Here is a 17,047-nt window from a genome sequence, read left to right on the forward strand (position 1 = left end):
CCCCGCAATCACATTGTGCTGAAGGTGTCTTTCCCCATTTATACAAGGAGTTGGCACACACCCCATGAGTCGTTCTAATTCTATTGTATGTCACCCATATGTGTCGGGGTAGATTAAATCCTGGAGGTATACTATTAGGATTAATATGCTCAGAAATAGGCAAAGTTACTCGCGTCCGTGGCAACCCTTAAGCCACACGTGCCTCCTGGGTGGTGCTAAATGAGTAACAGACGGACTGGTAGCCAGACATCCGCAAGGATCTCCTGGCTTCACACACAATCCCACGGTCCTTTTACGGACCCACAGAAAAGAGACACCTACAAGTTTCTACCTGTTTACACCTCGCAAAAGTTCTGGGGCGTCTGAATCGGGCAGGGAAGGGAAGAAAATATGCAGATGTTCAGCCACGTATAGGGTTAACACTCCAAAGAATCACTTTGAATTGCACTGGTAATGGGAAACCAGCACAGACCTGCATTGGATAAAGTTCTCAACTTACAACAGGTTTTTTTTTTTTTAGTGACCCTTTGAAGTTTTACGTCGTCACTCAGAAAAGTTGACTGGTGACCATTTTTCACAGGACTGTTGCAGCATTCTCTGTAGTCACGTGATCAAAATTCAGAGGCTCGGCAACTGACACGGACTTGTGACGGTTGCAATGTCCCGGAGTCGAGCAAAGTCAATGAGGAAGCCGAGATTCACTTAACAACGGGGTTACTAACTTCATCAACTGCAGTGATTGACTTAACAGTGGCGAGAAAGGTCGTCAAAACGGGGCCAAAACTCAAAAAACAGAAATTTTCAGCTCGATTCTGATTGTAAGTTGAGGACCCCCCCTGTAACGTGTGAAATGTACCGTGTTTCCCACAAAATAAGACTGGGTCTTATATTAATTTTTGTTCCAAAAAATGATACCGAAGGAAGGAGCAGATACAGCACAAATAAAAAATTATAGACCAATCTCTTTATTAAACACTACAAAATTTTTATGAATATAATGGCAAACAGGATGAAAGAAATTAAATTAAATTGTAGGATACACCGGGACCCAAATGGGTTTTTACCAACGAGACAAAAAATAATATAAGAATTGTAATTAATGTATTAGAATATTATGAGGTGCATCCAGAGAGGCGGGTAGCTCTGGTTTTTCTGGATGCCCAAAAGGCTTTTGATCAGGTCAATTGGCAATTTGTTTCAGCAAATAAAAAACTGATTGACGATCTTAACGGGGGCTTATTTTGGGGTTAGGGCTTATATTACGAGCATCCTGAAAAATCATGCTAGGGCTTATTTTCTGGTTGGGTCTTATTTTCGGGGAAACGGGGTATCTTCCAACATCCATCCATCTATTCATCCATCTTCTGGACCAATTGAAAGCTACAATAGCAGGAGTTTGACGAGCACGGAAAAGACACAACAGCTACAAAATCTTCCTTCGGGGAGATTGCATTTTGTGTACGCCCACACCCACACACATCACTTGACCTCATAGTTTCCGCTTGCCCCATCTTAACAGCAGCCCTGGGTTCCAGGAAAAAAAAACCCAAATCATGGCATGGCCCACCTAATACACAAAAAATTCAAATAAGCAATTTTGTCAATCCCCAACCAACCAAAACCTCTGTTAACACATGTGCTCCGGGTTCGACTTAACCGTGGTCATTCACGGGCACTCGGCCCTGGATAAACAACCACAGACAAATCTGAACCGAACACCAAACACCGAAGCACAAGAATTCGATGGAGATTCTCAAGTCATCAGGGACGTGGTGGCTCAGTGGCTTAAGACGCTGAGCTTGTCGATCGAAAGGTCGGCGGTTCAGCGGTTCGAATCCCTAGTGCCGCGTAACGGGGTGAGCTCCCGTGACTTGTCTCAGCTTCTGCCAACCTAGCAGTTCGAAAGCACATAAAAAATGGAAGTAGAAAAATAGGGACCACCTTTGGTGGGAAGGTAACAGCGTTCCGTGCGCCTTTGGCGTTTAGTCATGTCGGCCACATGACCACGGAGACGTCTTCGGATAGCGCTGGCTTCTTCGGCTTTGAAACGGAGATGAGCACCGCGCCCTAGAGCCGGGAACGACTAGCACATACGTGCGAGGGGAACCTTTCCTTTCTCAAGTCATCCAGGTCATGGTTGTCCCAAAGGTGCGGTTTTTTTTTTTCAGGAGGCGACTGAAGTTTCTTGTTTTCTTTTGAAGACTTTTCGCTTCTCATCCAAGAAGCTTCTCCGGCTCTGACTGGATGGTGGGGAATGGAATGGATTTAATATTCCTTGCAATCATCTGATCATTTAAATCCTTTTAGAGAGTTGTTGAGGCCACTTGGAGGTTTATCTGTGTCTTCGGGGTCACCAGAGTAGTGCAAATGGTTCTTGCACTACTGATTTTTTTTCTGGAAAAATATGTTTATACTCCCACCCCATTCCAAGGACATTCATCCCAAATTGGTTACCACCTTTAGAGCGCTCCATGGCTTAGGACCTGGTTATTTAGGGGACCGCCTACTACCACAAACAGCCTCCCACCGGCCAGTACGCTCCCATAGAGAGGGGCTCCTCCAGGTGCCGTCAGCCAAACAATGTCGACTGGCGGCCCCCAGGGGGAGGGCCTTCTCTGTGGGGGCACCCACTATCTGGAACGAGCTCCCCCCGGAGATACGGAGGATCCCGGATCTGCACACTTTCCGCCGTGCTCTTAAGACCCTCCTATTCCAGCAAGCCGGCCTGGCCTAATTTTCTCCCCTTTCTTTTAAATTTTTAAATTGAAATTTTAATTTGTTTTAAATTATTGGGATTTTTAATTGTCTCGGGCTAAATTATTTAATTTGGTTTTCATTATGTTTCTAACTTTTGTATTTATGTATTTTATTTTGTGCCTGTTCACCGCCCTGAGTCCTTCGGGAGTAGGGCGGTATGTAAATTTAATAAATAAAAAATAATAATAAATAAAATTGTATAGCTAAAAGTGTAGAGATTCTCAGTCCTCCAGATCATGGTTGTCCCAAAAGTGCTTTTTTTCAGGAACCCACTGGAGTTTTCTTATTTTTTTTTTCTTTGAAGACATTTCGCTTCTCATCCAAGAAGCTTCTTCCGCTCTGATTGGGTGGTGGGTAGAGCGGAAGAAGCTTCTTGGATGAGAAGCGAAATGTCTTCAACGGAAAAAAAAAAAAACCAAAGTCCAGTTGCCTCCTGAAAAAATAAAAACACCTTTGGGAATTCTTTAAAATAAACAAGAGAGACCCAGTGAATTTGAAATAACACCCAAAAACATTTACTGGTTACAATGTGTATTCAGTATAGTTGATATTTCAAACACACAAACACACATTCTCTACTAGACTGGCAGGAACTAGCCAGAGGGACTGAAGCAGGGGTGAAATGTAAAATTTGTTACTACCGGTTCTGTGGGCGTGGCTTGGTGGGGTGGGGTAATGTGACTGGGTGGGCGTGGCCTTTTTTTTTTTTTTTTTTACTTTTCAAAGCATTTTTTCTAATGCTTTGAAAAAAGCCTCTGCCAATCAGGCAACTCAGCTGAGATCGTCAGAGACTTTTCAAAGCATTTTTTTTTAACCACCTCTTCGGCCAAGAGGTTGCAGAAAAAAAATGCTTTGCAAAGCCTCTGACGATCCCAGCTGAGCCGCGCGATCATCAGAGGCTTTTTTTAAAAAAAAACTTTTAAAAGCATTTTTTCGTCGGAAAAGGTTGTAGAAAAAAATGCTTTTAAAAGTTTAAAAAAAAAAGCCTCTGATGATCGTGTGGCTCAGCTGGGCATGGGGGGGGGGGCAAACGGATTTTTGTTACCGGTTCTCCGAACCACCCGCCACCATCGGTACCGGATCGGGTAACCGGTCCAAACCGGGAGCATTTCACCCCTGGACTGAAGTCACAAAATTTGGATCCAAAAGTGTCTCCAAAGAGTGGGTGGGCTTCGGGACCCCTTTCCCCCCCAAAAAAAGTCCTTGCTTTGTTGATTCACAAGATTAGCTAGTTCCTCCTGCCTTGTTGATGATCAAGTCTGGTGGCTGTTGATGGAATTTGGGGAGGGTTTACAACAGCTCTGAAAACAAGAGCCTTGGTACTACAGTGGTTTAAAGCACCCTGTTATTAACACAGCTGCCTGCAATTTACTGCTGGTTCGAATCTCTCCAAGGCTCAAGGTTGACTCAGCCTTCCATCCTTTCTAAGGTAGGTTAAATGAGGACCCAGTTTGTGGGGGCAATAAGCTGACTTTGTATAAATATACAAAAGAATGAAGGCTATTGCTTAACGCACTGTAAGCCGCCCTGAGTCTCCGGAGAAGGGCGGCATATAAATCAAATTAAAAAAAAACAAAAAACAAAAAACAAGTGACTTATGGCAGTTTTTCATATTTGAAACCGTTGCAGCATTCCCGGGGGTCCCAGGATCGAAATTGGCCAAGTGTGATTGGACACACAAGGAATTTGCCTTCGGGTGCATAAGTTCTCATTGTACATAAAAGGTGTTAAGTTAGTTCTGGTTGGCTCTGGGCCCATAACCAATGTTAAGGATATTGTTGTTGTGTTACCAACCAGCAGAGTGTAGAGCACAGAGAAACGTTGCTGAGAGCAATGAATAAGAGATGTACAAACTGGTTTGTCAAAAGTTTACTTTATAGTGAAAAAAACAATCTCATCGTCTTTAAGTCAATCCAAGTCTTTGCCAGTTAAATCAGTCCAGTGATACAAAGATCTTCTTACCACACAAGCAGTAGTTGGTTAGAATAACAAACTCACTCTGGTTCACAAACCACGATGGTAGCAGATCCATCCAACGATGATAGCACAATGGATAGCACTCCTCACACAATGGTAGCTTATCATCAACTGAATACGTTACAGTACCTTTCTTAAGTACGTTCACAACTAATTATAGCACGACTCAGCATTGCAATGAATCATCAGGAAAACTTTAAAGTCACACAATACATATTCATATTAAAGTCACAGAACACATTTATTGCCTGGACAACTTGTTAGGCTCAAACCATATCCTAACAAAAGGGATGAGTATGATCAGAGTCGCCATAAATACATTCATCAAGAATCATAAGATACAACACTTAATGATAGCCATAGGATACTCCAGTAGCAACCAAAATCGTGGAAATCTTTTGGGAAAAGTGTATTGTTGAGGTTTGATGGCTAATAACACCACTTTTCCCCCCCCCGGAGTTTCAAGATAATCCTATTCCACTGCTGGAATGGCCTGGGAATAGCCCAAACCAGTGATGGCTTACCTTTTGGCCCTTGCGTGCCAAAAGTGGGGGGAGTGCAGGGGGGTGGCGGGTCACGCGTGCGTGTGTCCACACCCTAATTCAATGCCCCCCCCGGCGTCTTGCCCCCACAGGCATGTGTGCGCGACCCACATGCGCTTCCCTGTACATGCACGCATGACCCCCCGTACCCCATTTTGGGCAGGAAATGGCCCGTTTTCAGACTTCCAGTAGGCCCGTTTTTCGTCCTCCCAAGAGGCTTTCTTGGAGCCTGGGGAGGGTGAAAGCGGCCTTCCCTGCCCCCCTAGAATCCCTCCGGAGGCCGGAAATGGCCCATTTCCCGACTTCTGGTGGCCCAGAAGGCCTGTTTTTCACCCTCCCCAGGCTCCAGAATCTTTCCTGGAGCCTGGGGAGGGTGAAAACATCCTCCCAGAGCCTCTGCGTGAACCCTGTCATCACCTGGCATCCAAAACGGGCTGCGTGGAGACTTAGGAGGGGAGGGGTGGGGCCAGCTGAAAATCAGGGAGCTGAGCTACGGCACGCGTGCCACAGATTCACCATCATGGGCCCAGATCTTAACCCAATTGAAAATCTATGGAGCCAATGAAAGAAACTTGTTAGTCAGAAGCGACCCAGCAATAAAACCCAGTTAATAGAAGCCATCATTCAATCTTGGTTTCACATTAGAACAGCTACAGAACTAAAAGACTTGGTTTACTCCATGGGAAGACGTTGTAAGGCCCGTCATTCATGCTAAAGGTTACCCAACGAAGTATTAACTGACATGGTGATCATTTCTGTATATCTCATTTTTTTTTCTACGTGTTTCACTTTTCTTCTTTATACTGCAACTGCTATTCTGATAGCAAATCCTTCATAAAAATTTACATTCCTGATTAAATTAAATCTTCCCATTGATATATGATTTTATGGTACTACTCCAAAAACGAAGTGGGTGTTATTAGCTAGTTTTAGAAAATACACTTTTCCCCTAAGGTTTCCACAATTTTGGCCACTACTGTACATAAAGCAATCGAAATCATACTAGGAAACTAAATAAAACAATATAAATTGTAAAGATAACAAACCACAAGATTATAGTCATAAGTAGAAAAGGAAATAGGTAATAGGAAGGATGAGAAGCCAGATTGACCTCCTGACAAGCGAAATCAGTGGGAAAACCATGGGGAGTGATGGTGAGATGACATCCAGCATAATGATTACTAAGAGTGGCTTGCTTTGATGAAAATCAGAAGTTACAGCTCCCAGTGCACGTAGCCATTGACTTACAACCACAACTGAGCTGAACGTTTCTGCTAAGCGAGTGTCAACTCACAAAGCATCCCTGGCCTGCTCTCGAGTTGCCATAGGCAAGGGGGATGGGAAACCGATGAAGCACACAGCAGCCAAAACCAGAAGCACATTCCAGACATCTCTCTCTCAAGGCTGTCTCTCAGGATTACCCACAGCGGCCGGAGGAGGGTGATCTTTACAATCAGTAAAATTCCTCTGTTGGCGAATGTGATTGATGACATACCCTGGGCGGGAGGGGGAAACAGATTCATGATTGGGGCATAAATCACATGAGGTCAGAGTTGGCTTCACCTGGAACGTGCCGACATGAAGCTCCTAATAAATAACTGGATTTCTTTTGAAGCTTGACTTGAGGCTCATGGTTTAATTAGGGCATCCATCAGAACCCGGCAGTGAGCACATTGAGTTTTGCTTCATTTAATTATCTTTTTTGTACACTTTTTTAATGAACCACCGCAGTTGTTAAGTTAGCAAAGGCAGTTAGTTGTTCAGTGAATCTGGCTTCCTGTAGACTTTGCTCGTCAGAAGGTCGCAAAAGCGGATCATGTGACCCCGGGACACTGCAACCGTCATAAATATGAGCCAGTTGGGAAGTGGCTGAATTTTGATAACATGGCCTTGGGGATGCTTGCAATGGTTATAAGTGTGAAATACGGTCGAACAGTAAGTCACTTTCTTCAGTGCCGTTGTAACTTGGAACGGTCACTAAACAAATAGTTCTAAGTCAAAAACTACCTGTATGTGTTCTCCTGAACCAGATTGATAGTTTGTGCATTTATCTAATTGATAGAATAGAGTAGACTAGAATAGAAAATATGGAATGGAATGGAAGAATGGAATGGAATGGAATGGAATGGAATAGGATAGAGTAGAGTAGAGTAAAATAGAATAGAAAATATGGAATGGAATGGAATGGAATAGGGTAGGGTAGGGTAGGGTAGAGTAGAGTAGAGTAGAGTAGAGTAGAGTAGAGTAGAGTAGAGTAGAGTAGAGTAGAGTAGAGTAGAGTAGAGTAGAGTAAAATAGAATAGAAAATATGGAATGGAATGGAAGAATGGAATGGAATGGAATGGAATGGAATGGAATAGGATAGAGTAGAGTAGAGTAAAATAGAATAGAAAATATGGAATGGAATGGAATGGAATAGGGTAGGGTAGGGTAGAGTAGAGTAGAGTAGAGTAGAGTAGAGTAGAGTAGAGTAGAGTAGAGTAGAGTAGAGTAGAGTAGAGTAGAGTAGAGTAAAATAGAATAGAAAATATGGAATGGAATGGAATGGAATGGAATAGGATAGGATAGGGTAGGGTAGAGTAGAGTAGAGTAGAGTAGAGTAGAGTAGAGTAGAGTAGAATAAAATAGAATAGAATAGAAAATATGGAATGGAATGGAATGGAATGGGATAGAGTAGAGTAGAGTAAAATAGAATAGAAAATATGGAATGGAGTGGAATGGAATAGGATAGGGTAGGGTAGGGTAGGGTAGGGTAGAGTAGAGTAGAGTAGAGTAGAGTAGAGTAGAGTAGAGTAGAGTAGAGTAGAGTAGAGTAGAGTAGAGTAAAGTAGAATAAAATAGAATAGAATAGAATAGAATAAAATAGAAAATATGGAATGGAATGGGATGGGATGGGATGGGATGGGATGGGATGGGATGGGATGGGATGGGATGGGATGGGATGGGATGGGATAGGGTAGGGTAGGGTAGGGTAGGGTAGGGTAGGGTAGGGTAGGGTAGGGTAGGGTAGGGTAGAGTAGAATAAAATAGAATAGAATAGAAAATGAATGGAATGGAATGGAATGGAATGGAATGGAATGGAATGGAATGGAATGGAATGGAATAGAATAGAATAGAATAGAATAGAATAGAATAGAATAGAATAGAATTCTTTATTGGCCAAGTGTGATTGGACACCCAAGGAATTTGTCTTTGGTGTATATGCTCTCAGTGTACATAAAAAGACAATAATATATGATATAATAAGCAATATTTCTCAGACAGGTTGGAAAGAAGTCAAATGTATGTAGTTTCACATTCATTTCAACTCTAAGTATGTTTATCTAGAAATGACCCATTTTTCATTTCTCTGACTCCTACTGTGGAAATTTGCCTTTTCCTTTCCTTTACATATTGTCCCAAAATAGTCGGGCCTCCATTTGAACGACTAGCAGAAAGTTTCATTCTGCAACTGTCAATTCCATACATTGAGTTCATACATCTTTATCTATGCGCCCAAATATTCTTTATTCGTTGCCCAAAAGTAATTGTTTGATATGCTATTTCAGATCTTCCGTTTAAGAGTATTAAGGGAGGGGGGAGTATATACTGTATATACAGTAACGAAAAATCGATGAGATTAGGTCACTTTGAAGTCCATTAATTTCTGCGAGGCTAAATTTTACATCCAACACTTTTTGAATGTGGGGCTTGCTAATTCAAACAAGGGGGTGGGGAATAGAAAATAGAATTCTTTATTGGTGTGATTGAACACACAAGGAATTTGTCTTAGGTGTATATGCTCTCAGTGTACATAAGGAGAATAAAATACATTCATCAAGAATAAAAAGATACAACAAGGTTACTAATAAGCTATCAAATCTAGATATACAGATATAAATAAATAAATACTTTTAAGAGCACAATTTCATTGAGGGACGTTCCACAAAGAATAAAAATGCAAAGACAAACGTTCTATCGAATCAAGCTTTAGCATTTACATTTATATAGATGCTAAAGCTTAATTTATATACTTTAAAAAGATTCTAAACAACTCCCGGGAAGCTAACAACGGCGCCGAGAAGCCTTTCTCGGCTTGAAGTCTAACCGTACGCTGATTGGCTAGTTTGAATCGCGCTGCGCAGCCTTGATTGGATTAGCCTTTATTATGCAAAATAACAATGGCCATAGCTTTAGCTTCCAAGTTTTCCCTCTGGTCGGATCCCTCGCTATATAAACCGGCCGCCAGTTCAGCAGCCGAACACTTTTCTCTCTAACCTGGTGGACCTTTGTGAGGTTTTTTCTCTCTCCTCTTCTATTTCGCCGAGATGTCTGGACGCGGAAAAGGAGGCAAAGGCTTGGGGAAAGGAGGCGCCAAGAGGCACCGGAAAGTCCTTCGCGATAACATCCAGGGCATCACCAAGCCGGCGATCCGTCGTTTGGCTCGTCGCGGAGGCGTGAAGCGTATTTCGGGCTTGATCTACGAGGAGACTCGCGGCGTCCTGAAGGTTTTCTTGGAAAACGTGATTCGCGATGCTGTCACCTACACCGAGCACGCCAAGAGGAAGACGGTCACCGCCATGGACGTGGTCTACGCCTTGAAGCGCCAGGGCCGCACTCTCTACGGCTTCGGCGGTTAAAACCTTCGAAAACTTTTTTCAACTTCGCTCCAACAACAAAAAAAGGCCCTTTTAAGGGCCAATCAAATTTTCTTTAAAAGAAGCTTGTCGGTCACGATTTAAATTTCAAAAGGAAACCTTTGGTATTAAGAAGGGTGAATAAACAAAATAAAAGAAAAAGGCAGGCTAAGTTTTTTTTTTTCTGCCGTCAGCTTTTTATTTCTACATTAACTTCATTACGGGTGCTTTACTCTGTAAAATGTGCGTAAATCTATAAATAGGTAAATTCATATTTACATGTTTAATATATTTAGTTTTTCGCGTCGTTTTCCTTAATCGGCCCGTGCTGGAAAAAGCGTGATATTTTTTTTACTATTTTATATGAAGAAACCGACATTTCTGGGATAACATTTTTTTAAAAAAACTATAGAAGTTAAATTATAGGTAAATCGGGGCAGTTAGGGATTGCTTTCATATTGTGTTGGCTGTTATTTTGCGGAGTGGAATCAACATTGTTGGTATCAAAGGGTTTTTTTTTTTATACAAAGACTTAAATTAGAATCGTAACTTCCTGCAATAGTCGCAGGCCAAGGCTTAAACCCAAATTCAAAACCTCTCTTCAATTTTAACAACCCCAGAAAATGCAATTTTAAGAATATCTTTCCCATTGCATTATTTTGCGGAGTGAAACTGCAACGTTCAAGGGGAATGGCTTCTGCCTAACAACCAACAAGGGTATCAAAAGTAGCTTTAGTGTAACGTGGCTAGGGTTAGTTAGACGATTCGGGCGAACAGAGATTGAAAAAAATCCTTTCAAATAAAAGGGAATCTCCCTGCCGAAACCCGGGATCGAACCAGGGACCTTTAGATCTTCAGTCTAACGCTCTCCCAACTGAGCTATTTCGGCTCGTTCGAAAGCGTTCGCTTTTCCCTTGTCATTTGACATCTTAAAAACTTTCCCCCCCCTCGGAGAAATATTCCTAAAGTTCCTTTAATTGTAGCATAAATTATCTTCGAATAATTTGTATTTCACCGATCGTGCCTGTATGTAGGATGCACGCAGGAAAGAAAATAGGGAAGGGGGGGGGAGGAGGGACGCTTAAAATCTTCAGCCTTCTGCAAAAGAAAAGAAAAAAAAAATCCTAAACAAAACAGGTAAAAAGGTATTATTACTACGAGATGGCTAGTTGGCCCTTCTAGCCAATAAGCAGCCGCTATTTCTCAAATTGAGGCCAATCAGACGTTCAAGCGGAAAGCACCAATGGGAACGGCCGGCTTCGATAAAAAAATTGAAACTCCGTGGCTTCTCTTCCAATAGCGTCGAGGGAGGGCGCTTTTCCACCAATGGCGGCTGAGGATTTTGAAACCGCTCATTTGCATACGCGCCCTATAAATAAAGGAAAGGTATTGGTTTTCCATTCACTTTTTTTTCATCTTTCTTCAAGGAGGTGGCTCGCTCGCTCGCTCGCTGGCTGACCAGGATGCCTGAACCGGCTAAATCTGCTCCGGTACCCAAAAAGGGCTCCAAAAAGGCCATCACCAAGACCCAGAAGAAAGGAGACAAGAAGCGCAAGAAGAGCCGCAAGGAGAGCTACTCCATCTACGTCTACAAGGTGTTGAAGCAAGTCCACCCGGACACTGGGATCTCCTCCAAGGCCATGAGCATCATGAACTCCTTCGTCAACGACATCTTCGAGCGCATCGCTGCCGAGGCTTCCCGCTTGGCCCACTACAACAAGCGCTCCACCATCACCTCCCGTGAGGTCCAGACGGCTGTCCGCCTCCTCCTGCCCGGAGAGCTGGCCAAGCACGCCGTCTCCGAGGGCACCAAAGCCGTCACCAAATACACCAGCTCCAAGTAGCTTCTCTTTCCACCCACCCACCCACCCAAAATTCCCTTTTTATATTGCACCAAAGGCTCTTTTAAGAGCCACCCACTTTCTCAAATAAAAAAGAGCTGCTTCACTTGGGGAAAAAAGTTTTGCAAAATTGGTTTGGATTCCATTGGCTTGTATAGGTAGCAACCGAAGCATTCCTAACAAACACTTAAATCTTATTAAATTTATTTTCAGATTTCTATACCGCCCTTTTGGACTCAAGGCGGTGAACAGCCAAAGTAAAACACTTTATACACACAAGTTAAAATAGATTTAAAATAATTAAATAAATTTGGCCCATAATTTAAAACATTTCAATTTAAAACCAATTTCAAATTTTAAAAACCCATCCTAAAATCAGGACAATCCTATTAAATTAAATTTAAATTAAATTAAATAACAGGGTGCCTTAGACAGGGTGTCTAAGGCACCCTGTTATTAAGCTGGTTATTAAGACCAGCTGCCTGCAATTACTGCAGGTTCGAATCTCACCAAGGCTCAAGGTTGACTCAGCCTTCCATCCTTTCTAAGGTAGGTAAATTGAGGACCCAGTTTGTGGGGGCAATAAGCTGACTTTGTATAAATATACAAAAGTATGAAGGCTATTGCTTAGCGCATTGTAAGCCGCCCTGAGTCTCCGGAGAAGGGCGGCATATAAATCAAATTAAAAAAATAAATAAAAATTAATAGGAAAACACTTATTAGCTGCCTTAGGTGTAAATTATGCCGTAGCAAATTCTTGGCAACTCGAGCTCTTCCCCTAGTTCAGAGCTCTTCAAAACTTGGCAGCTTTTAAGACATGTGGACTTCAACTCCCAGAATTCACCAACTAGCCAGCTATGCTATGCTATGCTATGCTGGCTGGAGAATTCTTGGAGGTGAAGTCCACAAGTCTTCATTCGTTTTTCATTTTCATTCATTTATTAGATTTGTATACCGCCCTACTCCCGAAGGACTGGGCGGTGAACAGGCACAGAATAAAACACATAAATACAAAAGTTTAAAAAACATAATTAAAACCAAATTAAATAATTTCGCCCGAGACAATTAAAATTCTCAATAATTTAAAAAATTAAAATTTCAGTGTAAAAAATTTAAAAGAAAGGGGAGAAAATTAGGCCAGGCCGGCCTGCTGGAATAGGAGGGTCTTAAGAGCACGGCGGAAAGTGTGCAGATCCGGGATCCTCCGTATCTCCGGGGAGAGCTCATTCCAGATAGTAGGTGCCCCCACAGAGAAGGCCCTCCCCCTGGGGGCCACCAGTCTTAAAAGCTGCCAAGTTTGAAAGACCCCCTAATCTAGTTAGTCTCGTTGGGCCAAAAAAAAAAAAAAAAAAACACCAAAAAACAACCGGGCATAATTAACCAAGATAGGCAGGGAAAAATTAAGTCGATCCTTTAAATCGAAGGGAATGGCCCAATGGCTTTGCTTTTGTGTTTTTAATTTATTTTATTTATTTATTTATTTATTTATTTTATTTCTATACCGCCCTTCTCCCGAAGGACTCAGGGCGGTGTACAGCCTAATTAAAAGCACAAAGACAGACAAAATTTAAAAATTATTAAAATTATTAAATAATAGGCCCAATTTATAAAACCCCAAATTTAAGAAGTGCAAGATGGGTTGCTTGAAATATTTGCTCATTGGGCCGGAAAACATTTTGCCAAATGATTCTTTTAACCAGGTTTGACTTAACAGGGAAGTTATAGCAGGGAAGGGACTTCTCTCAAGATCTATCTTAGATTTGACAGTCTAAGGTTGTCAAATCATCCTCGTTTATGCCCCAGGAGGCAAATGGACTTTTGTTTTTTGTTTTTTTCTTTTTGAAGATTTTTTTTTTCTTTTAGATGAGGGAATACAAGGGGAACTTACCAAATTTGCAGATGATACTAAGCTGGCAGGAATAGAGAATGCCCTAGAAAGAGCTTGTCTCAACTTGCTAAGCCAAATGGGATCCTAAGTTCCTTTATTATTATTATTATTTTTTAATTTTCTCCACAAAAGCATTAAGATACATATTTTAAAAAATGCATCTTTCTTAAGCCATAATTGCAATTATAGAACTTGCCTCAACTTGCCTCCTGAGATCCTTTTTTAACATTTCCTCTACAAAAGCGTTAAGGTTACATGATGCATATACAAAACGTCTTTCTCAGAATAGAATTCTTTATTATTGGCCAAATGTGATAGGACGCACAAGGAATTTGTCTTTGGTGTATAGGCTCTCGGTGTACAATAGTGAAAAATAGACATTTGAGCCATCCAGGTGAATAGATCTAAGCCAGAGGGCTTCAAACTTGGCCAGCTTTAAGACTTGTGGACTTCAGCTCCCAGAATTCTGCATGGCTGGAGAATTTGGGGAGTTGGAAGTCCACAAGTCTTAAAGCTGCCAAGTTTGGGGACCCCTGCCCTAAAAGATAAGCTCAAGAATTCAGATGGATCTTGACAGACTTGAACACTGGGCCCTCTCTAACAAAACGAAATTCAACATGGAGAAAAGTAAAGTCTCACACTTTAGGTAAGAAAAACCCAAAGTACACATATAGATTGGGTGAAACCAGGTTTATTTATTTATTTATTTATTTATTTATTTATTTATTTATTTATTTATTTATTTAATTTATATACCGCCCTATTCCTGAGGGACTCAGGGCAGTGAACAGCGAACGATAAAAATACATGTAATACAAACGTTAATAAAAAATCAATTAAAATATACTAAACACTCTGGTCCTAGATAATTCAAGACATCCCAGTTTAAAATAAAATCACAAGCAATATGAAGGGAAAGTTAGGCCAGGCCGGCCTGCTGAAACAGGAATGTTTTGAGGGCACGGCGGAAAGTGCGCAGATCCGGAATCCTCTGTATCTCTGAGGGGAGCTCGTTCCAGATGTTGGGTGCCCTCACAGAAAAGGCTCTCCCCCTGGGGGCCGCCAGTCGACACTGTTTGGCTGACGGCACCCTGAGAAGCCCCTCTCTATGGGAGCGTACTGGGCGGTGAGAGGCTATTGGTGGCAGAAGGCGGTCTCATAAGTACCCCGGTCCTAAGCCATGGAGCGCTCTAAAGGTGGTAACTAAGACCTTGAAGCGCACCCGGAAGACCACAGGAAGCCGGTGCAGCTCGCGCAGGAGGGGAGCCACATGGGAGCGCCATGCTGCTCCCATAACTACCCGCGCGGCCGCATTCTGGACCAGCTGGAGCCTCCGGGTGCTCCTCAAGGGGAGCCCCATGTAGAGAGCATTACAGTAGTCCAGGTTTAATAGTAACTGTGAGAGGGATCTTGGAGTCTTAGTGGACAACCAGCTAAATATGAGCCAAAAGTGTGCAGTGGCAGTCAAAAAAGCCAATGCAATCCTAAATTGCACTAACAGAGGGATACAATCAAGATCAAGGGAGGTACTAATACCACTCTATAAAGCCCTAGTAAGACCACACCTAGAGTACTGCATCCAGTTTTGGTCACACTATAAAAAAAGATGTTGAGACTCTACAAAAAGTGCAAAGGAGAGCAACCAGGATGATTAGGGGACTGGAGACTAAAATATATGTTACAGGAACTGGGCATGGCTAGTCTAGTGAAGAGAAGGACCAGGGGAGACATGATAGCAGTGTTCTAATATTTGAGGGGCTGCTACAGAGAGGAAGGGGTCAAACTATTTTCCAAAGCACCCAAAGGCCAGACATGGCTGGAAACTGATCAAGGAGAGATTCAACCTAGAAATGAGGAGGAACTTTCTGACAGTGAGAACAATCAACCAATGGAACAGGAGTTGCCTTCAGAAGCTGTGGGAGCTTCAACACTGGAAGCTTTTAAGGAGAGACTGGACTGCCATCTGTCAAAAATGGTGTAGGGTCTGCTTGGGCGGGGGGTTGGACTGGATGACCTATAAGGTCCCTTCCAACATCTGTAATATTTCGCTTCTCATCCAAGAAGCTCTTCTTCAGCTCTGACAGGATGGTGGGGAATGGAAGGATTTTATATTCCTTGCAGACAGCTGCTCATCTGCATCCTTTTAGAGGGTCGTTGAAGCCCTTGGAGGTTTATCTATGTCCTCGGGGTCACCTGAGTGGTGCAAACAGTTCCTGTAGTCTGCAATTTTTTTTTGCTGGAAATCCATTCCAGTACTCCCATTCCAAGGGTGTTCATCCCAAATTGTATAGTTCAATGTCCTTCCATTCTAGGGGTGAAATCTAAAATTTGTTATTACCGCTTTTATTTCATCAAGCTGGCCTCGCCTAAATCTTCTCCCTTTTTAAGTGTAAATTTTAAATTTTTACTGTATTTTAAAATATGGGTATTTTAAATTATGGGTATCAATTCAGCCAAATTTATTTAATTCATTTTATTCAATTTTAAATTTTGTATATCTATGTGTTTTATTTCATGGCTGTGCACCGCCCTGAGTCCTTCGGGAGTAGGGCGGTATAGAAATTCAATAAAAACTAAAAAACTAAAACTAAACTACTGGTTCTGTGGGCGTCGTTTGGTGTGTGGGGGGGTGTAATGTGGCTGGGTGGGCGTGGCCATTTTTTGTTTACTTTTAAAACCATTTTTTACATGTAAAACCATGTAAAAAAAATGCTTTCAAAAGGCTCTGACGATCCCAGCTGAGTTGCCTGATCGGCAGGCAACTCAGCTGGGATCGTCAGAGCTTGGATCGTCAGAGCCATTTAAAAGAAAAAATAAGGCTCTGATGATCGCGCGGCTCAGCTGGGCATGGGGGAGGGGCGGGGGCAGGGATTTTTTGCTACTGGTTCTCCGAACTGCCCGCCGCCATCGCTACCTACTTGCCTGAGCCGGTCCAAACCGGGAGCATTTCACCCCTGTTCCATTCCCCACTATCCTGTCAGAGCTGAAGAAGCTTCTTGGATGATAAGTGAAACGTCTTTTCAAAAGAAAAAGAAAAAAACCCAAGAAAGTGCAGTTGCCTCCTGAAAAAGCATCTTTGGGACAACCATGATCCATGTATGGGTGACTTGAGAATAACATCCTAGTTTATGGTTGTCCTAAAGGTTGCTTTTCTTTAAATGATAAACTGGACTTTCTTGGGGTTTTTTCATGACGACATCTCACTTCTCATCCAAGAAGGTTAAGTAAGTGGTGAGGAATGGAAAGCTTTATTCTGTTCTCAGAAAAGCCTGTCCTTAACACTCTTTGAGAGTTTGTTGAAACCACCTGGGGGTTAATCTGTGTCCTCAAAAGTCATCTGAATCAGATTGCAAACGGGCGTGAAACCGTTTTGGGATTGCTGAAAGGGCTGTGTTGTAAATGGGTGGTGTCACATCCCTCCACGCT

The 17,047-nt window shown here is 42.4% G+C and overlaps 2 protein-coding genes and 1 non-coding gene across 3 annotated transcripts; 2 read left to right on the forward strand and 1 right to left on the reverse strand.

Moving 5' to 3' along the window:
- The first annotated feature begins 9,535 nt into the window (after positions 1-9,535).
- Positions 9,536-10,046, forward strand: LOC139324694 (histone H4). The gene has a single exon (XM_070954428.1). It carries the CDS (start codon positions 9,584-9,586, stop codon positions 9,893-9,895), a length of 312 nt encoding a protein of 103 aa, XP_070810529.1. The 5' UTR covers positions 9,536-9,583; the 3' UTR covers positions 9,896-10,046.
- A 662-nt stretch (positions 10,047-10,708) lies between these two features.
- TRNAF-GAA (transfer RNA phenylalanine (anticodon GAA)) lies at positions 10,709-10,781 on the reverse strand. Its single transcript has one exon. It is a non-coding gene; the product is annotated as a tRNA-Phe (tRNA).
- A 552-nt stretch (positions 10,782-11,333) lies between these two features.
- On the forward strand, positions 11,334-11,743 carry LOC139324625 (histone H2B 1/2/3/4/6-like). The gene has a single exon (XM_070954350.1). It carries the CDS (start codon positions 11,356-11,358, stop codon positions 11,734-11,736), a length of 381 nt encoding a protein of 126 aa, XP_070810451.1. The 5' UTR covers positions 11,334-11,355; the 3' UTR covers positions 11,737-11,743.
- The last annotated feature ends 5,304 nt before the right edge of the window (positions 11,744-17,047 follow it).

Source organism: Pituophis catenifer, unplaced genomic scaffold, assembly GCF_029215685.1.
Source record: "Pituophis catenifer annectens isolate HBS135680 unplaced genomic scaffold, rPitCat1.0.hap2 SCAF_15, whole genome shotgun sequence".
Classification (NCBI taxonomy): Eukaryota; Metazoa; Chordata; class Lepidosauria; order Squamata; family Colubridae; genus Pituophis; species Pituophis catenifer.

Bases quoted from the DNA above. Each gene is read 5' to 3' on its own strand.
- LOC139324625 (XM_070954350.1), top strand. From the start codon at position 11,356: ATGCCTGAACCGGCTAAATCTGCTCCGGTACCCAAAAAGGGCTCCAAA.
- LOC139324694 (XM_070954428.1), top strand. From the start codon at position 9,584: ATGTCTGGACGCGGAAAAGGAGGCAAAGGCTTGGGGAAAGGAGGCGCC.